Below are 25,542 nucleotides of genomic sequence, written 5' to 3'. Positions count from 1 at the left end.
AAGGCAGAGTTACAGAATGCTGGGAGTGCTGGGGGAAGAGACAAGAAGGAAGGAGAGGGGAAGAAAAAACAGAAGGAGTGAAGAAAGAAAAGTAATTGAGGTCTTGAGATTGAGAAGAAAGGCTGGCGCTCAGTGAAATACAAAGAGCAAGAGTCTTCTAAGTCACATTTTCAGTCTCCACTTTGGTGGTTAATGTAGTATATTTTTTAAGCTGCTGATATATTTGAATGTTAGCTTTTACTGCTGCACTTTCCATCAGGCTTAAAGTTGTTTTAATGAAGTAGTTGAAGTCCACAGAGATGTGGCTTCCACATATCCCCAGGATGTCTTGAGTCGAAAATGCTCCCAGAAGGAAAAGAAAGTGTGGTTGATTGGGAATTTATTCTGCAGCCAACCTTGTTTTATTTTAGGAGTGACACTTGAGGTTCTTTCTTGCTGCCTGGCTGTCTAGCCTGTATTACTAACCAAAACCAGATTCATCTGGTGGGGGGAAAGCATGTCTAATACTGTTATTACTGAAAGCACTTGTGATTGTTCTGAAAATTGTTTCTGGAATGTATCAACTTTCCCTACCAGCACACACCATTTTATTATAAAGACTTTGTGTACTAATAGTTTATAACATTGTTTTATGTAGATGTTTAAACGAGTAGATAAAGGATGAATAAGAACAAATTAATAATCATTCTTTGCATTATGATAAAGTTTTACTGTAGGAACTTAATTTATGTAGATTTAAAAAATTTGTGATGCTCTGTTTAAAGTGAAACTTAACACTGAAATTTTCCTTTTTGTGTCTAGCATGAATGTCAGCATCACCATTCAAAGAACAAGAAACATTCTAAGAAATCTAAAAAACATCATAGGAAACGTTCCCGCTCTCGATCCGTAAGGAAGTCTTTTAGTAACACCACATATGTTAAATGTATTTAAATATTTGTTAGCTTCCTTACATGAAATTATCTGTGTCTTTTAGGGGTCAGATTCAGATGATGATGACAGCCATTCAAAGAAAAAAAGACAGCGCTCGGAGTCCCGTTCAGCTTCTGAGCATTCTTCCAGTGCTGAGTCTGGTGAGCATTCTGTCCACCTGATTGAACTCCTGAACACTTTGCAGTTCTCGCATTCTGATACCTTTTTGCATTTTAACTCCTCAGAGAGAAGTTACAAGAAGTCAAAAAAGCACAAGAAGAAAAGTAAGAAGAGGAGACATAAATCTGTAAGCGAGCTTCTAATGTCTGTACTTAACCTAGGCATTACCTGTAGGGTAGAGCCTTATTCTGACTAACCCTGTGTGCAGTTCAGATATGTACTGAGAGTTTAATTGTTTATCATCCTAAGTTTTCAATTAAAGTCATTTCATGTTCTCTGATAATGTACCACATCAGCATTAGGATTCCCACCCTCTTAAAGCTAGTCTTCAAAAAGAAACATGTATGTGTGTTGTAACTTGTACAGCAATTTCTCTCCTATTGTAGTTCTTAATCTTGGGTGTACATTAACATTATATGAGGTGCTATTTCAAAAGGGCCAAGGTGCCACTGTAAGACTGCTGAATAGGAAGTTTTTCCATGCTGCTTAGTTAAATCAGTACATGCCTTATTACCACTTATGAGTGACATTTTAAGTACTTTGTTACGTAGTGATTTTGAGCAGAGAATTTGTTTATATGACTGTCATCCTTACATAAGGATACTTCAGAAAGTTCACATGTAAATGTTAATTTTGGCACAAAGAAATGTTGGAAATCCATGCAGGGTTAGTTTTTTTTTCCATCATACTCATGGTTAATTACAGTCTTCATGTCTATGAATTTCTGTAGATTTTTGAACTGTAGTAAATCTCATTGCATTTTCCATGAACTATTTGAAGTGCCTAACAGTGATTAAGGCACCAGAAGCATATTTATCTAAGCAAACCAATATTTCATTGGGATGACAAAGTACTGTTTTTGAAGTGAAGCTCTTTCCATAGTAGTTTACAATCAGAGTGTCATCTTTCTCAAACGGCAGAGCAGCTTTCTCTCATGAATTTCCTTAAGCATAAAGATGCTATAAAATGTCCTTCTTCACTACTCAAATTATATTTTACTGCTTTAGGAAAACACGTAATCTGTTAGGAATGTATGGATGTTACGTGTATATGAATTTTTGCAAAAACAATGGCATCTTAATCAGAATACTTGTTACTTTATATTCACATAGGACTCCCCAGAATCAGATACTGAGCGTGAGAAGGATAAAAAAGAAAAAGATCGGGAAAGTGAAAAAGATAGAACTAGACAAAGATCAGAATCAAAACACAAGTCACCTAAGAAAAAGACTGGGAAAGATTCTGTAAGTGTTTGAATTATTTGATGCCTTATTTTCAAAGGACAAAAATATACTATTAAAACCCAATAGTGGTTAAGTAATAGCCTATTTCAGGGCTGTAACCATAAAAACAATGAAAGTTTAGTGAACTATTCTGACTCAAAATAGTTTAATGTATATGGTTTCTTAAATTATTCTTTTCTAGATTTGTATTTATTTACTTGAGAGGTAGAATTACAGTGAGAGAACATGCTTCTCTCTGCTGGTGCACGCTAAATGGCCTCAGCAGCCAGGGCTGACCTAGGTGAAAGCCAGAAGCAAGGAACTCCATCCAGGTCTCTGCATGGGTGGCAGAGGCTCAAGTGTTTGGGCTGTGTTCCCTAGCTTTCCCAGGCACATTAGCCAGGGACCTGAAAAAGAAGTGGAGCAGGCAAGACTTAAGGGGTGCTGGTGAAGTGTGTGGTGGTTTAACGCACTGCGCTGCAATGCCTACCTCAGAATACAGCATTTCATAAGTATAGTTTACCCCATCAAGAAAGAACATACCTATTTTCTACTTAAGAAAATTGTTTCAAGGACTGTAATGTTGAGAGCTGAGGGGATGTGTTCTTTCACAGCATGTAAGTGCCACTTGAGAAGCCCAGGTTTTGAGTCCTGTGGCTGCCTGCTCCTAGGGTGCATCTTGGAAGCAGCAGGTGGTAATTCAGGTATTGGGTTCCCTGCCTCACAGGTATGAGGACTGGATGCAGTTACTACTTCAGGGCATTGCCAAGGGAACCAATGGATGGGAGACCTCTTTGTCTCATGAATAAATAAAACCTTTTTTGAGAAAAATAAAACTAGGAGGTCTCCAACTGTCTTTAGTTGTCATTTTCCTAGATCCATTTTCAAACTCTTTGCAGTCCAGTAACTCCTGGGTGAACACAAATGGATCGGAGGACAAATACTAAACAATATTTGAGATTGTTTTGTAAGATTTAGTCAATTATCTTGAAAGTCTTAATTACAGAAAAGAGAAACAGTAATCTCCTATCTGCTGATTGTCTCCCCAAATGGCAGCACTGGACTAGGCTGAACCCACGAGTCAGCAGCTTTATCTGGTCTCCTGTGTCTGTGGCAGGGGCCCAAAATGCTTGGTTCATTTTCTACTGTCCTTCCTCAGGTCATTAGCAGAGAGCAGGAGTGCAAATAGAAATGGGGCAGCCTGGACTTTACCTGTTGCCCATATAGGATACTGGTATTGCATGCAGCAGTGTTACTTGCTAGGCCGTAATGTGATTGGATTATTTTCATGTCAGCTTAGTCTTGAATTGTCCAATATACAGATGCTTCAGCCTGTTCATGGAAATTTTTTTTACAATTTTCTTTTTTGTTGTTTGTCTTGTTTTCAAAAAAAAAAAACTGGAAATTCATTTGTAATTTTCTCATGAATTTTTTACATTTTTTTTTTTTTGAGATTTATTTTTATTGGAAAGGCAGATTTACAGAAAAAAGAAGATCTTCCATCCACTGGCTCACTCCCCAAGTGGCCACAACAGCTGGAGCCCTATTTTTGATGTTTTCTTAAAATGAGGATCTCTTACAACATTCTTGGGCCCAAAATGAATACTTTTTAATTCACTCTTTTTGAAATGTCTTCATATTCAAATGACAGAGCATGACATACTGCAATTCTCTTTAGCCATGTTTAATGGGTTAATGCCAGTGAATCACTAGAGAGGAGTAACTGTACATAAATTCTAATCTTACCTCTGTATTTGCATTGATGGGATTAGAGTTTGAGAGTTGCAGCAGATGGATCTGATTTTAATCCTTGGTGAACAATTCTCCCTATATGTGGATCCTTACTGGACTGAATGAGTCCCTTCAGTAAAGGTGGACATGTGAACTATCTACTCAAAAGGCTGTATCTCACAGGTTACGCAGTATCATTTCCCCCCTCCCATGCACAATTCTTGCATTTATTTTAACAAGAATCAGTATGCTCCAGGCTGGTTGAAGTTGCACCACAGCTTACACTGCCAGTTGAGGTGCTGCATTCCATCTCAGTTAAAGTCTTGGCTCCGGCTCCTGTATGTACTGTCCAGCTTTCTACTGATGCATCATGGGAGTTAGCAAACAGTGGTACAGGTGCTTGGGCCCTTGCCACCCATATTAGAAGCAGATAAACTCCTGGGCTCTTGGCTGCAGCAAGGGCCATTCCTGACTACTGCAGGCATTTGGGAAGCAGAACCAACACACCAGTTTTTTTTTTTTTCTCCCAGCCTTCCTCCTCTTTTCAAGTTGATAAAAAATTTTTAAAAAGGAAAAATCAGTATTTCAAAACTTTTAGTGTAAGAATCTGTATGGAATTAATAGGACTTAGGAAATGAATACCTTGCTTCCAATAAAAGGAAATGTGGTATTTCCTGTTCAGTTCTGTGAAAGGAAAAGAAACCAGCATGTAATGTTTTGATTTCTGTGTTGCTGTAAACTAGAAAGTAGAAACATATTAAAAAATATGGTTCTCTAATGCAGGAGTCATTAATTAGTAAAGTATTGGCTTCTATGAAAAGAGGTCAGGCTTTGACCAAATGAATGTTTCTCCATCTGTACTTTTTTTTTTAAGTTTTATTACATTGTTATCTTCTGAGTACAGACTAACTATAATTTTATATTCATTGCTTTTCCAGGGAAATTGGGATACTTCTGGCAGTGAACTGAGCGAAGGGGAATTAGAAAAGCGCAGAAGAACCCTTTTGGAGCAACTGGATGATGATCAATAAATTATACCAAATATATGTTTACAGTATGATTTAAAGTCTAATTCAGTCCAGGGATTCTATTTTAAGTTCAGTTTAAATAACACTGGGTTTTAATTATCACAGAAAAAAAAGTGCATTTAAGTATTGTTATTGTGGACTTTATAAAAGCAAAAGAACTGAAAATAACTTTTGATTCTGTATCAAGAATCATATTTTCATACGGTCATACAGCTGTGTCTGTGACCCTTTTACAGGGCACTGCAGGGTGGATTAAAGGTGGCAATTTACTGAGAACTGCAGATGTCTCTACTTTGTTCCGAAGTCATGAGGTGATTTGATTTACTTTATAGAAGTTGCATTTTGAAGACATGAAAATTTTTGATAATACAGTAGTACAAAAACACCAGCAACTGATAAAACTGCTTTTTTGTGCATTACCCAACTGGTTAAAGCCAACGTGATCTTTTATGGTGAGCTGCTAAGAAATAGGTGTTTTTGATGGAAACTTGGTTAGACCCTTTAAAACTACAGACTTGTGCTAATGAGCACATACAATAAAGCCACCATTATTTTTTATGAAACATCAGACTACATTTTAAAAAGGCTATGTGAGGGCATTATTTTGAGCTTCTATTTTGAGGTAATATTTTTAAAGTTAACATCAAATCAAATTGTAAATTAGTTTAAATATATTGCCTTAAGGACCTACTAAAGAATGTGCCACCAAACTTTAAGTGATAGTTGCAATATCCTTGTCTAAAAAGAAAATCAATGTTGACTTAAACATTCTTTAACAGTTGTCTTGATTTTTTTTTTTTTAAACCAATTTTTTTCCACTGAGGAAGTCTTTTACCTTCCCTACTCACTGAGAAGTATTGGCTTCGTGGTACACATTCTAAAGCATTTCTGATTTGAATATTTTTGTACATTTTTATCAATTATTAAACCTTCTCTTCTAGTGTGTACTAGTATTTATTTCTACTTAAACTGCTTAGCACTAAAGAAATTGTATGATCGTTTGAGATACTACGTCCCTGAGACTGTGCTTCGTCTTATACACATAGTTTCCCTCTTGTAAGAATGTGACAAATCCTTACATTTGAGATCCTTAGGTTTATTTTTCACTTGTGAATTTCCTATGGAATATTTTAGAGAGGCAATGGTTTAAAGATAGAATACTCCTTCCAGGCCAACTTTTAAAGTTGGTAATGTAATTTATACTATTTTCCTTCAGTGCAGGAGGTTTTTTTGTGTTTGTTTTTGCTTTTTTGTTTTTAATAAATTTTAGTGCATAGTCTTTGGAATTATCTTTGTTATTTTGTCATTTTCAGAGACAGTATTTTGTATTGGGATTTAGAACAAGAAGTTTTCCCCTCACCATCTTTAGTTTGATAGGACCTGAGCAGGACGACAGTTTGTTCCCTAAAGGGATTGTATCCAAGTGTCCAGTGTTTAAAGGCTGATGGGGAAAACTTGTTACTGAACTTGGCTGTCATTTTCTCAATGAAGCATGACATGCCTTTGTAGAAAGAATCATTACCTTTAAGAAAATGTGATTGAATGGTTTGCTTGAGATTAGCCTTCTGTTGTATATTAAAGTCCAAACACTTTAACAGCTTGGGCAATAGTGAATTGCCTCATCGTAATTTTCAGAAGTCTTGTTGTAACGATAGTTAAGATTGCTAATCATGTCAGACTAAGACATGGAAGTCAGTGATCAAGTTTTCAATATGCATATGATACTGGGAGATATACTAGTAAGAAAATAGAATCTGTAAAACATTGTTTTAATTATTTCCATGAATGATTTTTAAAGTAAAACTTTAAAGTTTTGATTTTTCTATTTAAATAAAAAGTTACTGATATGTTTTAGCATGTCCTTAAAATAGATTTCTGTATTTCTTATAGATAATTATATCACAGCCTAAATTCCAATTACAGGACAGTCTGAATTCAGATAGCTGGGTCTTGAAAATCATCTGATCTGAAAACAAAGGGTCAACAATTTCCCAAACAAAATTCAAATCCTTTCTACAGAAAGATTAAATGAAATGACTGTAACCCTTTGGCTCCCCTTAATGGTGCAGTCAATGGATTTTAGTGGCCGGAATCTTACCAGGTTGGTGGTAAGATTTTGTTCCCTGTGAATACTATGTACTTAATAGATTGTTAGTCTTCAGTTGGGTAAAAGCTGAAATAGCTTACAAAGTTGGTTAGTGTTGAGCAGAAATGCTCAGACAGAAAAGCATGTTTAGTTTCCAGGGGAATTTATGCCTCGTAATGAATACTCAGGTTGTTTATCCCACATCATCGTTAATAGTACTTAATGGATGAAACTCACTGGTGTTTGACACTGTCAAAAAAACAGGGATCTTAGATATCAGATAGCTTTCATTTACTTTCAGTTCATAATTCTTTGTGGGAAATTGAATTTGTATTTACAGTTAGATAAAGTATAAAAGTAATGGTAATGCCGTGACAGTTTTTTCAACTTAGTGGCTAGCATTTTGCGATTACCCAGACTAGCTTCATAATGCAGATTGTTCATGTTTCTGGACATAAAGTACCTTTTACACCTCCCAATTTGGCCATCATCAAGTTATTTGACTTTGCATAAGTAGCCCTCACAGCAAAGGATTATCATCCTGAAATAGAGCAGTTAGTTTATAACAGAACGGTAAAGCAACTGCAAAAACTCCTGGGATATGTTCTGTTTCTAGAAAGCAATTTAAACGTTTATAGTTTAATTCAATTAACATTGCAAATACCAGTTATACTTTTAGGAGCATTTACCTATAATTCTGACTTTCCTGCTAGGGAGCCATTTTCACTTTTGCCACTGGAAAAGACTAACTCCTTTAGAAAAATATTTTTTTTAAAGGCTATGGGAGAGAGGACAGTGCTTAATGAAATATTGCACAGCGAAGAGGGTGACTGATACCTATTTTTTATGTTTCTAGGCCATTAGGTTACATAATCCAAATGCAGATTATAGAACTAAAATGCTAGCTGTTAAACCTTCATGCAGTATTTCTGAAGATAATTGGAGCAAAATTTTATTTTATGCCTTTGTGTTTAAAAGAGTGTGAACTCTTCCATCCAGATATGACTGGCTCAAAGTCTGGAGCCATGAACTTTCCCACACAGGTGCAAGTGACATCCTCCACCGCTTTCCCCAGGCTCAGTAGCAGGAGCGTAAGTGGGGCAGTTGGGACGTAAAGCAGCACCCATATGGCATGCGTTTATTGCAGGTGGCAGCTTGGCACACTGTATTACCACAGTGTGGGCCCCTCTAATGTCCTTTTATCTTAAATCTGAGACATTCTGTTTTCCTTTGAGGTTTGTTTTTCTCTGTCTCAGTATCAGGTTGATTTTGATTTAGCCACCTTAGATTCTCTATGTAAAGTCACTGACTTGCATAAAGGAAAATATTATTGTCATGGAATTGTTCTAGCAAGCATATCTGAGACTTACCATTCTTACCTTCATTATTCTTACCTTGTTTTCTTCGTTGGCGTAAAAACTGGTCATAGAAGTTCCTCGGTGGCCAGAATTTGATTCACTGCTGTGTGTACACACACACACACACACACACACACACACACACACACACACACACAACCTTGTAACTTAAGACAGTGCCTGACATATAGAAGCAGTAACTAAAGGAAAGAAAAGTATTTTTATTTAGTTATTCAGCATACGAAATACGCATCATCTGTATGAAAAGGCTTTGAAAAAGCTTTATTGCAGTAAACCATACTAATGCACAACCAAGACCACAATCATATTTGTCCATATAAAATAATTACTTCGAAAGTATCCACCACAGCATCTAAATTCAAAGCTAAAAACTAGTCATTTGTATCTACTTTTAAATTTTGGTGAATCGGTGGCAGGAAGTTGACTGTAGGTTATAGCGGAAAATGGGAAATCATTTTGCTCCATTCCCACACACCCCTCAACTCTCCATTTTCGTTTATCCAGTTAAAATTACTTAACCACTGTAGTAAACTTTGTACTTTTAAAACTTTCTATATAGAGACTGGTAAATTTTTTTCAGTAGGATGTTATGCAAGGTTATCTCAGTGTTAGAGCTTAGCAACAAGAATTGGCATATACACGCACCATTATAGATTATGAAACAGCAAGTAGCTGACCTAGTGAGATCTAATTCAAACTGCATCATTTGTTTGTGCTATGCTATGCTGTTCTTTAGGACAATTAAATGTGTAACTTTGGTCCTGCCTGCAAACTTGCCTGGTAGGTGTGGGTCTTAACCTACCTCTGCAGCTGAGCTGAGGACTGGTTCTGAAAGGTGAGTAAAGGAAAATGACATTTTTTGTTTTCTCTGTTTGTAATAACCAGATTATCACTTGTTTTCATGTAAAGAATTTCTTACAAAGTTAGGTCTTTTGTAAATAAATTAGAAAACCATCTTTTACTAAATAAAAGATTTGTATCAACATTTCCCTTTATACACTGGTCATAATAAGCAGTTCTGGTTTGTGAGTTTCAAGAAGCCCCACATCCTGTTTTCTGAATGTAATAGCTTTCTTTGGTGAAATGTTAGACCAAAAAGAAAAAAAAGGATTAACACTTCATGAATTTGTTTCTTTGATTGTTTCTTGGGAATAGCAAGGGTGCTAGATTTTGCAAAGAGATGAAAAACAATAATCCCTCTGTATTACCTTTGTAGATATTCCTGGTAAAAGTATAGAAGGGCAGTTTTATCAAGAATTAAAACATTTTATTATCAGCTCTACAATTCACATGTATCTTAAAAACTGGGTATTAAAGTGTTGAATAAAAGCAGTCATTCACCTGTATTGAGTCCCATTCACGTTGAAGCAGAGGGAGTCAGGAAACTCACTCGACGCCATGGTATATACTTCAGTGTTAGAAAGGATGGTAAGTGAAGAGCAAAGATTCTGAATTCAAGCATCTTTATTCTAAGCCTAAACTATGGCCTTATTTGAACTTAATTGCTATAGTTTGGATCTGAAAGCATTCTGAATTTGTGGACTAAATTAATTCTGGCAAACTATGCAACTGGAACCAAAGCATTTGTTTGTACTTTTCCGCCTAGGTTGTTTTTTTGTTTTTGTTTTTGTTCTTGTTTTTTGGTAGAACACCCAGATGAATATTTGTGAGTCATGGAGGAAAGAGATTCCAAAACCCAAAAAAGCAATTCCTATGGCAAATAGTAAGCTCATCAGTACAGATTGTATTTTGCTCATATAGGGAGAGATTTTTCCTCAAATCAAAGCATTTAAGCTCAAATAGCAAGATGGGTCTACACAAAATAATCCACCAGAAGGTACCACTGAAAGATTACAACATATTACAGAATAGTAGTGTAAATAGTTTATTTGCTCATATGCCATGAAAAGACCAGAAAGGTAACATGAATTGCTTTTATAAAACATTTCTAATATTGCTAAGAAGCAGGCCCATTAATAGACAAACAGTAAAGAACATGCCAGCATCATTGTCTATTTGAAGAATAAAACAATGGTTCTCACATGTATGCCAGCTCAAAGATTTCAAAAATGGCTGCTTTGTAGTAAATTCCCAACTACGTGTCTTGTGTATCTCCAATCAAATTGTTATTTTTATCAATGTATTTTAACTGAAAGACAAAATGTTGGCATGTTCTTTTTTTCTGTAGAGTACACATTATGGAAATGTACCAGCGAGTGGCAGCTCAAAAGTAATCTGTAAATAGGTATACTAAAGTGAAATGTAACAGATCTCTAGGCTGTTCTTGTAGTTAAATATATTTAATAAAAAAAACCTATAAGTTAAAATAACATTCAGATTGTATAGAGTAGGCTGCTGAATTTTAAAGCAATATTTACAATTATTACCCAGAGGCTTCGGTGGGAATTAAAGAGAAGTGTAAAAACCATAAAAAACTGCACCGATTTTATAGCAAAATATCTGTACATTTAAAAAGAGGTCATATAACTACACGTTATCCAAGGAAAGGTGACCTTCACCCAAGGGCTCACATAAGCACAACATAAACTCGGTGGTTAAATACTATACAATAAACTTTACAATTAATATACTGATGGTAATTACCAAGAAGGTAAGCCAGAAGCAGAATGTGTGTTATTAAAAGTATAGCTTCAATCCAGTTTTTGACTTTGGAATGGGTCAAGCGCCCTGCTAGGGAGGAAAGACAAACTTAATCACAATGTATTTTTCAACAAATGTACTTCCCCATAAGGAATTTGGGGATTTAGCTTCAATGTGTGATGCCAAATGTATCATCTTCAATTTACAAAGAGAAACAGATTGGGGTGGGGGGAAACACGTGCGATTGTCAGGAAAATAAAAACCAGGTTCCTAAAACTACCCTGTTAGCAAATGTAATTTTGAATATTTGTTGACAAGAGCTAGTGAACTCCCTGGCTAGGAAGGCACCAGTTTCTACTCTTAGGATTTTTGAAGACCATTATAGGTAGATCCTAATACTGAGATGTTAAATTAGTGCCAGTTAATAAATACATTTGCATTATTTTAAAAAGCTGCCTTAAGCTGAAGAACACAGTACTGCAGTTAAGTCTCAAGACGACATTTTATGCCATCACATCCTTGCATTCATCCCAGTAACCATCTTGGTTACCATCATACCCTAGCACAGAAGGAAGATGCGACACTAGAGACAAAGTTAAGTGACTAACTTCTGTGCTACTGCATTTGCATCTCATTTGCGCTTTGCCAGGGCTCAGGTAATGGACAGAAGTAGTTCATCATGTGACTTGTCTGACACTTGTAAGTCCTTATAAATACAAAACTGGATGAATATAGCTGAAACACAAAATTCCTTAAAAGACGTTTCAGCAAAGGAAGCCCATAGCAAATGCAACCATGTTAAAATTTATCAGGATACCAGGGTAGACCATCATGGCGCAGTCAAAATGACAGGTAATGAATTTCACACAAAATTTACATTTTGGTTAAAAAAAAAACTAATTGGTGTAAAAAACATACCTAATCAAATCAAATCCTATTGCTTTGATTAATCTGAGCAGGTATTCCATTTTTTAGGCACTTGTTAACAAGGTTTGAAAGAAAAGCCCATCATTATTTCTATGTGGTTGCTAAATCTGAGCCCTTAAAAATATTTTATCCGTGTTCAAGGCTGCAGTTAAATACTAGCACATAAAGTTTATGTGGGCAGTTTTCATTCATGCACGCCCTCTTCACGTAGGCAGGTTCCTGGGAGTCACATCATTATTTCCGCACCATTAACAGAACGCAAGTTTTGGTCATCAAAGCGCCGCCTGACACTTCTCCTCACCGCATCGGCTCTTCTATATGGTTGGTTTCTAAGATCTGTAAAGAGGAGAGTGCAATGAAAGAATAGCAACCTTTCATACCCTATGTCTTAAGCAAGACAAAGGCCAGCTGGCAGCCAATCAAAGCAGCTTGTGAAGAGTCAACTATTGGGCCCTTCAAACTCTGAGCATTGGACCAAAGCATGTGCATTTGCCTTAATATTTACAATCAAACAAGATAGGAAGCAATACTCATTAAGATTCTGAGACTTGGAGAGAAAAATATACAGGAGAATATTTCTAGCACTGACTAGAAAGACTGGTGACATTTTTATTACAAGATTTCTTGAAATGGAAGCAGCTGTGGCTTAGTTTTCTCTGGAAGCCTAAATAACATCCTTAATTACAGTTCATTGTAAACTGCAAAACTTATGTATCCGATTGGCCCAACCTACACTAGGCAGGTACAGGTTGTTATTTTTATTCCATTAGGCTTACTATAGTTACTTTATCATTTGGGGTATTAAACACACAATGCCCAGTTTATAATGAAATCTACATTGAATAATTGAATCCCTGAGTATTTTTTCCTGCCACACAATATTTGTTTCATCATATCTGGGAGACATGAGCCATTCTGTGTTTTCTAGCTTACACACCCAGTGTACAGATGCCTGACAAGGAAAGGAGGGAGTGACATTTGGCATAGCGGTTAAGACATCACTTGGGATGCCCACATTTCGTATCACAGTGCCTGTGTTTGGGTCTCTCCATGGCTGATTCCAGGTTTCATGCTTGTGTGCATCCTGGAAGGCAGCAGGGATGGCTCAAGTACCCGAGTCCCTCCCGTGCCCAAGGAAGACTCAGATGGAGTTCTGGCTCCTGAGCCAGCAGACGGGATTGCTTCCCACTCAAAAATGGGGAGAAATAGAAAAAGCAATCACCACTAGAAAAAGCAATCACTGCTCTGTTGGGATAAACAGAGGAACATTACAAATATGCAGATGCTTTCATGAATAAGGTAAAGCAAACAGCCTAGATGGCAATTAGCATCTTTTTGATGGAGTTAGGACATAATGGGGGAAAAATAATAAAGCAGACTTTATACTCCCCTCACTGTTCTGAATAGTATCAGAGGGTCTTCAAAAAGCTCACAGAAAATGAACGTTGAAAACATGGATTTCAAAATCTTTTGCACCAAAATATCTTAATTCTACATATTTCCCTTTCATTAACTTAGTATTATTGACTTTTGTCAGGAAGGGAAATAAAAACAATCTAGAATCTTTTTTACCTCTTCACTTGTTCAATTGAAAATAGTGCCACTGAGCCATATGCAGTTTACAAAATGTCCCATCACCTCCCATATTCTCAGTTTCTTGAGATTTTTAATATGGAAAGTAAAATGAGGACTAGGGTTTCTGACTTCTCTTGAAAAAGTGGAGTCTATGGCTTTACTGGGTCCAGATCCTTAGAACAGTAAGGTCAAGCTGGGGCAGGTTCAGCCTTCCCCATGGGGCCTACCCTTCTGGATCTGTCATTCCTGTTCCCCGTTCTAAAGTCAATGATTTTGCATGCTCCATTCCTCTTGAGCCCTGGCATCCTAAACTAGACTGGTAATAAAAGGCCAGAGGCCCACTTTTAGCCAAGAATCCAGTCATTAGATCTTTGAGGCAATTCGTCCTAAAATCCTACTTCCTCAAAAGCTGTAGATTATGTTTCTATGCCAGGGCCTATCCTCAACCTTCAGATCAAAATGGAGTTAACTGAACAACGTGAAGGCTGAGAAAGCAGCAATGGAAGGACAGCCTGGAACTCAAACCAAGTACCATCATCAATACCCCTTGTGTTGTTCATTATTTTGGGGAATGTGGAAGCAGGCCAAGAAAGAGTTGAAAGAGAAGCCCAGCTTTATATCAGTGGAATATGAGTACAATGACTTCCCCTGGTCATACTGTCACCAACTTTACCCTTAGCCATAGATTGAAACCATTGATCTGCAAACAGAGACAGGAGGGAAGCTAAGTAAAAAGTGATGCTTGCCAGCTCTGTGTATCCTCCACCACCGGTGTGCTAGAAGAAATCCTTACCCTCGAGTGAACATTTGGAAATTTAGTGATATTATTCTTCTTTAAGGCTAAACAGAAAAAAACAAAAACACAAAATGATGGTTAAGTAAAAATGGGATGAAAATGGAAAGCAACTCAACTTAGTGCTTAACATTCCTGGGCACATTAGCCAACAGAGGAGGAGACTAGAAGGCCATTATTATCAGAAGTGTTAGATGAAATAAGGGAAGCTTGAGTGTCTTCCCACCCAGCTCTGACCACCCAGTTCCAAGCTGCTTTGAAGATTGGCTCCAGAAAGACAGTTCAGCAATAACACTAACAACAAGCATAAAGCAAGCAGATGAATTTCTAGCCTTGTTAATATACATAGGTAAGCACACAGCAGAGCAAAGACATACAGTGCCCTTTGCGGCATGAGACAGAAACACAACAAGCACAAATCATAGTCACACCACAAAACAAATGCCCAGTTCCATGTCAATCTCAGCATTAACAGTCAATCCATCAGCTAGGCACTAGAGAACTTTCACAATCTAAGCCCAGGAAATTACTTATTGAGAAAATTTGGTCACCTTTGACTTCTAAGAACAGTGGCACTTTCTAATGACAGTATTTGCTGTTGTTATTTCTGGTGCCACTATCCTAACTCAAGAAGCAGGTGCAATCTCCTCACAGAAAAAATATGCTGTGTTTGACACGGAACGAAATCGCAGTGAAGAGGTGCGGATGGCAGTAAGATGGCAGGGCCTTTGTTTTCACTTCCATCTCATAGCTTTGCTCCAGTGTGGAACTATGGCTTGAGGGAAGAGTTGTGACTGGCCCAGGCTGGGCTGTTGGGAGGCCATGGCCTGCCTCACAAGCAAACAGGCTTCTAAACCACGACACGGTGAGGATCACACCAGGAATTCCACCACATTACAAAGTCCGTAAGATGGCCAAGAAAGGCTTACTTTACAGCTGTGCACTGTTCCCTGCTCCTGGGAATCATTTTGCCATCTTAGAATTTTTCACATTGTTGTATAACAGTTTATTGTACTGTCAAAGAATGTTAACCAGATATTTTTGTTTTAAAAAGGGCCTAGTTTAATGTCCATAAACCTATTAGATTGTAGTAAGTACTCAGTCAACGTTAGGCGTAATAGTGACTGTGCCTGATGACAAACTATCATTTTGCATTCCAACCTGTAAATTCAAAAATGCTGAAAACAATTCCTCTGTGCCAAGCCTGACTTTCAAAGAAGTGCTCTATTTGTAATTTTCCTGCACATTTCTTCAAGCAATTCTATGAACTGTCAATCATGCCCAGACTGTTACAGCAATGTGCATGGAATGTACTGAAAAATGGAAATGAATGAGTAGTAATAATCAAAATGCAAAACCATGCACCATGAAGGCAGCACAAAACACAACACAATGGGCTGGCCCCAACAGACACGCAGAGGAAGACACAGGTTGTCAAACAAAACACAACAAACAAAACCTGTAGCAACATTTTAGGAGCATCAGGTGGAAAACAGCAATAGTTTAGTAATGGTATTCCTCAGTGAGAACAGGTTCGCAGAAAAATCGAGAGCCACGCTTGGCGGTGCGCGCGGTAAAGGGCACGGTCTTCAGCACTGCGTTGAGAATGACAACCGAACAACACAAACAGAAGAGAGGAGAGAGCCAAGATCCGCCGCATTAGTTCATGGTTAGTGCTTTGTTAATCACACTGGGGACAGAGGTGGGGAGGGCGGCCAGGAAACAGGGAACATGGTCTACTCAGTTAGTTCACGGAAGTCTTTTTAAAGAGTTGTTTTTTTTTTTTTTTTTTTTTTTCCAACCAGGGGCTTAGGAGTGGAGCAGAAAATGGAAAAGGTTCAGAGGAGAATGAAAGCTTCTCCATAAGCAGATAGTCATTCACGTTTGGTAGTTGAACCATTTAGGTCAGGCACATTAGGAAATGGCCATCACATGCCTATCATGAAGCCAGGCATCACTGAGACGGGTGACAGATGGTGAAAGAGAATGCCCCAGCCACATGCTTTCCTATCCACCCAGTTCATTTTCTGGTGGTGCTGAGACTAACAGGTGCTTACCGAGGCCGGAGAGATGTTCCTGGTGTGGTTTACAGCAGAGCTCTCTCCCGGTATGGAGCAGGCAGGGACACAGGCTCAACACTGGGGGCTGTTACTGAGGGCCTCTGCAGGCCACTCAGAAATGTCAATGGGCACACATGTATCCAGTGCCTGGCTCTGGGTACCCGTTCACCACTTACCTATCCCCCCAGTACTGACACTGCTTCCATCTGAACAATTAATGACTCTGTTTAAAAAAAAAATCTATCCAATTGGTCTTATCTATTTGTCTTATTTAACTGTTTTCCTGGGTCAGAGTTAGTGAAAAATATGTGGTTTTCAACTCTCTACAGTACTGGCTGAGCTACTGAACAAGAAATGAAAAGATACAAATAGAAATTAATTTTTTAAAAATAGGACAACTGTGGAAATCTAAATAGTATCTGATATTAAGAACTTATCATCTTGGGTGGCAAGTAAAAATGGTACTGTGGGCATATTTCGATATATTTTGGTCTGTGTTTTTCAAAGGTACAAAGTGAAGCATTTCCAAGTAGAAATACACGTACAGCTTGTGCTGTGAAACAGTCCCACTGAGTACCTGGGGGCTCCTCATACTCTTTTCTATTCTACACTCTCGTGCATTTTTAAATTTAAACAGTAAAGTATCTCAGAAGCTGGTAAACAGCATTCATGTGCAACAGACACAAAAGAAAACTCATACGGTACCATAAGTCTTGCGAAAACACTATAGCTGGGAGTTATCCTCCTCATCTGGAAAACACAGCGATGAAGACTTGGTTCAAACACGAAACACTTGGCTGAAACAGCTGTGCTGGGTTAAGCACACTTCCCAGCTAATGGAATGGTCAGTCTCCAACCATGAGCTAGAAGCCCACTGGGACCATTCAAATGATTGCAGTGACTCTGAATGAGTGAGCTGGTGACTCAAGAGCATGCTGGAAGAGCCTGCATGGTGGGTGGTTAGTACTGAGCTGAGGAGGTCTCAGCAGCATTATCAATTTATCAGGCAGGTGGGTAGGAGGAAAATGGAGCATGGTAACAAATTGAAAATAACAGAATATCATTGGGAGAAACAGCACTGCTGAAATCCACAGGGTTCCAATGATTCTAAGAGATACGACTTTTTTCCTAGAGTGCTGGGCCAGTACACATGCTCCTGTAATGTACTCTGACCCCTAGTGTGGAGTGTCTGGGTATGAGTCTGGATCAGAACGAAGGTGCCATCTCTGGACAAACGATGTTGCCTGTGGCCCAGTCCATGTGAGGCTGGTGGAATCTCCACAAGCCACACTATGGAAACGCACTTTACCTGTGATAATGTCTTCAATGGCACCATCTTTTCCCTCATACACATGTCTGTTATCTTTCACTTGCCGCCTTCTTAACTCTGCAATCAATTCTTGTTGCTGCCTCTTTGACTTATGGGAAGGAGACTGAGAAGAAAGAAGGACAGAGATTAGTAGAGTCAGCAAGTCCCCACTGGCGATTTGAACACACTCAAAATGTGTCTGAACACAATGTTCCTAATAAGCAGCCTCAGCCCAAGATTTAAGACGGCATGATCCCAACGCTCTGTTCTAACACAGACTCAGAAAGCTGCTGGGGAGAAGCCCAAGATTCACTGAAGAGACAAAACTCCAGTCAGCATCAAGGGGAAGGCTGGGTCCTACAGCCACAGCAGCAGCTGCTGACAGCCACAGACCTGTTCTCCTGTACTCAAAGGAAATGTGGACCTGCTAGCCTTGCCTGATCATACTACCCTCCCGGCAAGCCCTCCAGGCATCAAGGCCATTACGAAAAAAACAGCATGGGCCCTTTGCCCTCCAGTCCTCAAGTCAACTGCATAGCCAGCTAACATTTTAGTTTCCAATCTATCAACTTAGAAATATTACATGAACATTCATTCAGCCTTATTGCAGTGGTAGTGTAAACACAGTCACAGAGGAGCAGCTTCCCATTTGTTAAGCTTCTCAGTCTTGGGCCCAGGCAGGTGGCCTTGCTGCCCTGCTTACTGCTTGCCCGCAGATGCCCCAGGGGCCTCTCCTCACATGGGCACCCAGCACAGGAACCGGGCACTGTTTACCTTTGGGTCCTGTTGTTCCATCAGAGCTTCCTGCTCCAGGAGCTTCTCCATGAGAGCTTGTTCCTGCTTCTTCCTCAGCTCATTTTCCTCCTCTGCTTGCTAGGTCAATCAAAAGACCCAGAAAGATCACATCAGTGGAAATGACAGTAGTCAAGATTTTTCTAAGACGTTCTTTGAGAATATCTATAGTGAATCAGGAATTACAGGTAAATGCAAGATGGAGGAGACAGACCCATGCTATCCATATTTAATGCCATTGTCTATCCTTTCTCCAAAGCTGCGCACTGACAATGCCCTCCCTGCACAGAAGTCCCTTCCTAATGATCCCGACCGATCTTGATGTCAGCCCCACAAGCCTGGGGACATCTGGCCTGCGGGCACCTGTGCTCAATGACTTTCATGTGACTTTGTGTGGCTTCCAGCATCTGTCTACCTGCCTATAAGCTTTGCTAAAAGCAGAATGGACCAAGTCTTGCCCACACCTCAACTGGCCTTTTGCCCAACTGTTGGGGGCAAATCTCCACTGCCCTGATCTCTTGTTACACTGAGGGGCCTCACAAGAGAGATCCTGGGGGACACTTTCCCCTTAGTTCACTCCTTCCCTAGGGAGGTCGTGTCACCCGCCTGACGCATCTGGGAGAAGAAGCTGAACAACAGGTTCAAACTCAACTTTCTGGGTCAGGCTCTCTTTCAAAGCCAAACTCCCTGAAAGAGACTTCTACAAACTCTCAGACAGGTCACCTCTCTAAATTGGATTTGAAGTACAAGTTCACAGACAGATCCTCCAGCCTCAGAGACACACCTTCTGTCAGTGAGAAAGTTTGATCTCTGTTGCTTCTGTCTTCAATTTCATTTTAGATCATATTTGGGAAAAAAGGGGGAATCTCATCCCCAGGTCCCTGCCTCTTCCCACAAAGTGCCCATGTTGGTGACATGAGGAAGACCTTTTATAATGTGGCTGCCTGCCAAGCACTTCACTGAAGTGGCTCAGAAGGCCACCAGGGGAAGGGACACAGTGGAGGGAACACTTAGTGCACCATCTGCTCTGCTCAAAGCTTTGCTGAAGGCTAGAATTTTGAGGCCAGCTCCAGGCATGACCCAACTCATTGTAGTGGCATCTATTTCATATTCCGAACTCCGAATGCCACCTCTGTGGCTTAGTGCCACCAGCTGCCAGCCAAGCACGCTCTTGTCACTCCCAGCCTCCAGGGCCTTGTACATGGGAATTTTTGTGCTGCATCTGTGCCCTCCCACTGCCAAGACACCTTCCTCCTGCCAGCAGCTTATGGGAGCACTGCTACATTGTCTGCTCAGAGAAGATGGCTCAGTATTCTAACATTTGGTGTCTCAGGGATCAGCCCCAGGGGTGACAGTGAAGTCTCTCATTTCCAATTAATTCCCCCCAAAAGTCCAGAAAATCCTGCTACATCCTTCATCTACTCTTCAGTAAACATGTCTCCTTCCACTGCTGAGATCAATGGGAGACACAGCTAAGCCTCAAGAATATAGACTGCGAAGTCTTCTAGGTGAGACAGAATCTTCTAATGTCTCTGCCCTTGTCACTCCTTCTCAAAGAGCAAGTTCTTTGGACACAGGCCTCTGGGTCAAACACTATTTCTAGACTGTGGTCCTTGTTTTATCCGAGACAGCCTCCCCTGTGATGGTGTGTTACTGACCCAGGCAACAAACAGGGGCATTCACTCTTGACAGCGCTACCCTCGGTGCACACTGCGACAGCACTGGTCAGGGGCTTAGGGCTGGGCTGGGATCTGCTCTGAGGCTCCCTGCCCACAGTTCCCCATCTTTGCCATAGGGGTTCAGGCACTTCTCATTAAACAATTTTGTGAGAACACTGGATTTTCTAAGCCCCTTATCTGGTCAAGTGGATCAACACAAAGCAGGGGGGGGGTCAGGGGGCTTGCAGTACCTCACTCCAGGAGGGGGCTGCTAAGAGCTTTCCTTTTTCTTGCTGGGGTCTGGGATCGGTCCAGTGAAGAAAAGGCCAACCTGCCCGAGGGCCCCAGAGCTCTCAGATTCCAGCACCCAGCCTTGCTGCTCCAGGCCGGCACCAGGGGGCCTTGGCCCAGCAGCTGCGTCTCCAGGACACCGTCTTCCAGATTACCTTATAAGCTTTCACAAAGCGAACAAAGACAGGGAAGAAGACGGAGGGTGGTGTTGTCTTGGGGTTCTCTCCAAAGTACTTAACCACATCGTCAAAGGCATCCTGTGAAGAAGCACAATGCTCATGAACTTCATTCATTCCAACACCTGAACTTGAAATTCCAGGGACAGGCTGTGTAGCACAGTAGCTACTGCAAGCCAGGGGCTCCTACAGCCTCTCGTGCCTGCTGCCTCCCCACATCCTCTACAGACTACATGGCACCCCACAGGTCCCATTAAACGCCCCCGGAGAGAGGAACAGCAAGAAACAGGAATTCATCTGTAGCACCTCCTAACCCTTCTACAAACCCATCCTTCCCACATACAGACATTAAATCTGGAGCCATTTCCTTCAACAGTTTCCTTTCTTAAAATCAGCAAGGTTAGAAGGGATCTCTGGAGTCTCGTGGACTTCAAACCCACATTTCTAACTTCCATGGACCCTCAATACACCCACATGGGAGCCACACAAATTGTTCAAGTCTCTAATAAAACTGTTCTGTGATAAACGGCAGCCACAAATTAGAGACCAACTCCACAATGTCTGCTTTCTGAGCTGCAACATTTTTCTGAGCTGCAAATGCCCAACATTTTGCTTCCTTTATATAACCATATACAGTTCGCTGTTACACAGGTTTGTTTATGTGAGATGACTTCAAAGAAGTAATGGAAAGTAAAAAAATGAGGAATAAAAACCTAAAATTGTGTTTGCAACATAAACTCCATCTGGTTTAAGACATTTGTGTAATGCTACCATTTAGTCCAACCTTATAGGACTGAAGATCTTGGTAATGTTACCACGACAACATAGCCTTTTTTAAATTACTTGGGGGAAAAAATGAGGGCCTGACAGTTGTTGAATTGAATACAGGACCCATCCAGGAGGGAGTCTAAAGGCAGGCCAGGAGGGCTTTTACCGATGAGGATCATGATCCTAATTTGGAAAGGAACAGGAGCAGAACAATGCACTTACAAGGAAAACCCCAGCGAACAGTCCACATTTAGTTAGCTCTGTCTACATAGGAAATCCAACATTTCCTCCCCAACCCAGAGCCTGCACCCCAGGGCTTCAAGGCATCCAGTGTCTTCCTCTCTGTGGATGTCACCAGGTGGCAGCACTTACCTGGGCAATCTTGGCATCATCCTGCAGCTTCTTCAGCTTTCCCTCATGGTTGAGGATGAACTCCTTCAGCAGGGTGTTGTGGTCGTGCATCGTGTACTCCCGTTTGGTCAAGTCCATGCCCCTCTGCAGCTCCTTGACATCCAGTAAAACATTCTCGAGAGAGACTGAGGGAGAAAAGGCAGTGTCCCAGTGAGTGAGTCCCTTCCCAAGGGAAGCCAAGTTCTCAGGCAGTGGCTCCTAGGTTTATTCTTTCATGGAACCTATACCTGGTCTCTAGCTTTCACGCATAGACCCCTCAGCATGAAAAATTCACAAGTGCTCACTATGAAACACTATATTAAATTCTTCATAGGGACTAATTCATGAGTTTATTTTGCCAGTATGGCAACGTAGCTCTAGAAGGTTCCATGTCCCGTCCTGGGTCATGTGGGTAACAGATGATAGAGAAAAAGTTCAGGCCGCAGCTAAGAACTCCAAATTCATTTCTGTCTAGTGACACACAGGCGTAGAAAGTCCTGTGATGAGTCCGTGACAGTTTGTTTTGCGGCTCTCCAGCAGGTGGCAGCATCTTGCCTACTGCACTTTCGTGGTGCTGATGAAGGACACACAACAACCTCAGAGAGATCCTTTTCGTGAAACCATCCTCTCTGCTTCAGACAGGCTTAGTATGAACCTTCCCAATCGTAGCACGGCTGCCTCTCAGGGTAAGCACCCTCCAGGAGCCTCCCCACTCTGCTTCCCAACAGAAGTCAGGTGGAATGAAGCCAAACCTCGGACTCAACTCCACACTGGGATGAATTATAAAAAAAATAAAACGCAGTCTTGCCCCGACTCTCATTGTCTCATTTATCTTTGCTTCCCCAATACTTAGGACAGTGCCAACCACACAGAAGCCACTCAGAAGTGTTCCCTGGAGAAGTGAAAGACTGAAGGCAGGGGAGAGGATGCAAAGAATGTGTGGGTCAGCAAGGGGCCAGCAGAGAAGCCCCCACCCTGAGAGCACCCTGATCTCCCCCATTCCCCGGTCAATCTCTTTGTTCAAATAATACATTCTGGAAATTCTGCTTTGGACAAACAAAATGTGCTAATTACACTTGGAAAGATTGCAATTTTCATAACACTTTTTCTGCCTTGCCAGCCTTGCCTCTTAGATGGGTTCTGAAGAGTGTTGGCCTTAGGAGGGGCCAACTGCCCAATGCCTAGACCCATCAACCAGCCTGGGGGGACATTAGCAGCTACAATCAGGTACCTGCAGCAGCTTTTTCTACATAATGCAGCTCATTGTAAAACAGGGACACCTGGTGATATTTTTCTTTTACAACATTCGATATGTAGTGCAACAGTGTTTGTTTCCGGTCTGTGGACTTGGTGTCTAAGAGCTGAAAAGAAAAGGTAGCATGGTTAGATCCAAACAGGCAAAATAACAGGAGACTTATCCATCATGTGCTGATTTCCCATGCAAGAGTACATAAGGGAGCACAGCTCTCCAACAGGCTTACAAAGGTATATCCCAGAAGAGCATTCAAGATTCAAAGTGTTGGCCTGGCCTGGTAGCCTAGTGGCTAAAGTCCTTGCCTTGCACAAGCCAGGATCCCATATGGGCACCAGTTCAGTTCCTGTGGCCCCACTTCCCATCCAGCTCCCTGCTTGTAGCCTGGGAGGGCAGTTGAGGACGGCCCAAAGCCTTTCGGACCCTACACCACTTGGAGAGTGAGTCAGCTGATAGAGGATTTTCCTCTCTGTTTTCCCTCCTCTCTGTGTCTACTTTTCTAACAAAAATAAATGAATCTTAAAGAGAATTGTATCTTAAAAAAAAATTCAAAATATCCTCTGTTGAGTCCCAAAGATTTCCTGACCAGGGGATGTGTCAACTCTGGGGATGAATCTAAGCCACAAGGGTTTCATGGCTCCTCATAGGAAGTCTCTGCCTTTGCTAGTCCACCTGCCCTGTTTTAAAGGCAGGAAGGTTCCAGCTGTCGTGTTCTTCATAGCTAAGGGTCAGAGTGGAGGTGACAGGTGGGGTGCACAGGTATGTGCAGGCAGTCCTCCAGCAGGGCTGGCGCTGTAGCCATCACTCTCGGCTCCACTTCTCATTCTGCAGCCTCAAATGCCCCACATCCAGCTGGCCTTCTGTAGCCAACAGTTCTACCTCCAATGAGCTCAATCATCCACAGAGAGAAAATATTTTTTTCAATCACACTACAGTGAACATGAATAGATTTTTTCCTCCTGTCATGCCCTAAATAATGTAGTATAGCAAACATTAACAAAGCATTGACATTACGGAAGTATTACAGGTAATCCAGAGAGGATTCAAAGAATACAGGAGGAGAGGCAGGTGTTGTGCGACAGCTAGGCCAAGGCTTCGGATTGCAGCTTCCTGCTTATGCAGCTAGAAGGCAACAGATGAGGAACCCCGGCCTCACCTTGGCTCCTACAGCCACTTGGGGAGAGAACCAGCAGATGAAACATCTTTCTCTCCTTCCCTCCCTCCTTCTCTGCCACTCTACCTTTCAAATGAAGAAAGAACTTGAGCCAGTGCTCAGAGGCTGGCAGCACAGTGGCACGGTTTAATTTACTGAGCCACAATGCCAGCCTCATGAATGACAATCTTTAAAAAAAACACACACAAAATAGGGGTATAGGAGGATATTCGTAGATTACACACAAATAGTGCACCATTTCACAGAAGGGAATCTCAGCATCTTTAGATTTCAGTCTACTCCGGGCAGGGCAGGACTGCAGCCAGTGCCCAGAAGGACCGAGAAGAACTGTGACTGACAAGAAGCTCCCCGTCAGATAATCATATCAACCATCTCTCCCTTCTCACATGCAAGCCACAATAAGTCACACAGAGGGATTCAGGGAGAAGTTTCTCTGTCCCTATTCATATTAAGCATGAGTGTCTGAATGGGAGAGCATTATTTATCATGCAGTAAAAAAATACATGTGCATATGGTTTTAGAAAGTACGGAAAATGGTTCAGTGAGGTGGCATAGCAAGCTAATCCTTCATCTGTGGTGCCTACCTCCCCCCCCCCATATGAGAGCCAGTTCTAGCCCAGGATTCCAGTAGCCTAGAAAAGCAGCAGAGGATGGCCCAGGTCCTTGGGACCCTGCACCGTGTGGGACACCTGGCTTTCATCTTCAGATCAGCCCATTTAGGCAGAGAACCAGCAGATGAAAGATGGGCTCTGTCTTTCCCTCACTTTCTCTCTCTAACTCTTTGAAGCAAAAAAAAAAAAAAAATTAATACAGAAAATGCGAAGAAAGGATAATATTTTTTTAAAGGAAGTCTGAAAAAAAATCACCTAATTGCCAATGACTTCTGTTGCAATTTTAACTCATTTCCATTCATTCTCTTTTTTGCTGCCCACATTACTAACCTGAAATTAAGCCATCACTGCAATTCATACTAACTTCTTTTCTATACATGGAATCACCTATTTCTTTAAAAATAACTTCATAATCATTTTAATAGCCAAACAGAAGTTCACTGTATTAAGTATTCTTCTTGTGTTTTTAAATTTATTTTATTTTTATTGGAAAGTCAGATTCACAGAATGAAGGTGAGACAAAGATCTTCCATCTGCTGGATCATTCCCCAAGTAGCTGCAACAGCCTGAAGTCAGGAGCCAGAAGCTTCCTATGGGTTTCCCACATGGGTGCAGCATCCTAAAGC

At 40.8% G+C, this 25,542-nt stretch overlaps 2 protein-coding genes across 10 annotated transcripts in view; one reads left to right on the top strand and one right to left on the bottom strand.

Annotated features, from left to right (window-relative positions):
* PRPF40A (pre-mRNA processing factor 40 homolog A) overlaps positions 1-6,942 on the top strand; it is a 43,784-nt gene extending 36,842 nt beyond the window's left edge. For 4 of the 7 annotated variants that reach the window (XM_036493091.2, XM_012926263.3, XM_004577163.3 and 1 more), the window contains 5 exons: positions 802-888; positions 977-1,073; positions 1,158-1,219; positions 2,205-2,336; positions 4,985-6,942. In XM_036493091.2, coding sequence (XP_036348984.1) covers positions 802-888; positions 977-1,073; positions 1,158-1,219; positions 2,205-2,336; positions 4,985-5,077 — 471 coding nt within the window. In that variant the 3' untranslated portion in view covers positions 5,078-6,942. Of the gene's footprint in view, positions 1-801; positions 889-976; positions 1,220-2,204; positions 2,337-4,984 lie in introns of all 7 variants that reach the window. The other 3 variants (XM_058664483.1, XM_058664484.1, XM_036493086.2) reach the window with 1 other exon arrangement.
* Positions 6,943-11,477: 4,535 nt separating this feature from the next.
* Positions 11,478-25,542, bottom strand: part of FMNL2 (formin like 2) — a 322,003-nt gene continuing 307,938 nt past the window's right edge. The window contains exons 21-27 of one of the 3 annotated variants that reach the window (XM_004577164.2): positions 23,111-23,240; positions 21,862-22,025; positions 20,701-20,802; positions 18,579-18,677; positions 17,805-17,928; positions 14,436-14,482; positions 11,478-12,403 (exon numbers count right to left, since the gene is read on the bottom strand). In XM_004577164.2, the coding sequence (XP_004577221.2) occupies positions 12,365-12,403; positions 14,436-14,482; positions 17,805-17,928; positions 18,579-18,677; positions 20,701-20,802; positions 21,862-22,025; positions 23,111-23,240 (705 nt within the window). In that variant the 3' untranslated portion in view covers positions 11,478-12,364. Of the gene's footprint in view, positions 12,404-14,435; positions 14,483-15,834; positions 16,031-17,804; positions 17,929-18,578; positions 18,678-20,700; positions 20,803-21,861; positions 22,026-23,110; positions 23,241-25,542 lie in introns of those variants that run through there. The other 2 variants (XM_012926267.2, XM_012926268.2) reach the window with 2 other exon arrangements.

This window comes from Ochotona princeps, chromosome 5, assembly GCF_030435755.1.
Source record: "Ochotona princeps isolate mOchPri1 chromosome 5, mOchPri1.hap1, whole genome shotgun sequence".
In the NCBI taxonomy this organism is placed as follows: Eukaryota; Metazoa; Chordata; class Mammalia; order Lagomorpha; family Ochotonidae; genus Ochotona; species Ochotona princeps.
Note: the sequence above shows the minus strand (reverse complement) of the source record. Positions and strands in the feature narration are given on the sequence as shown.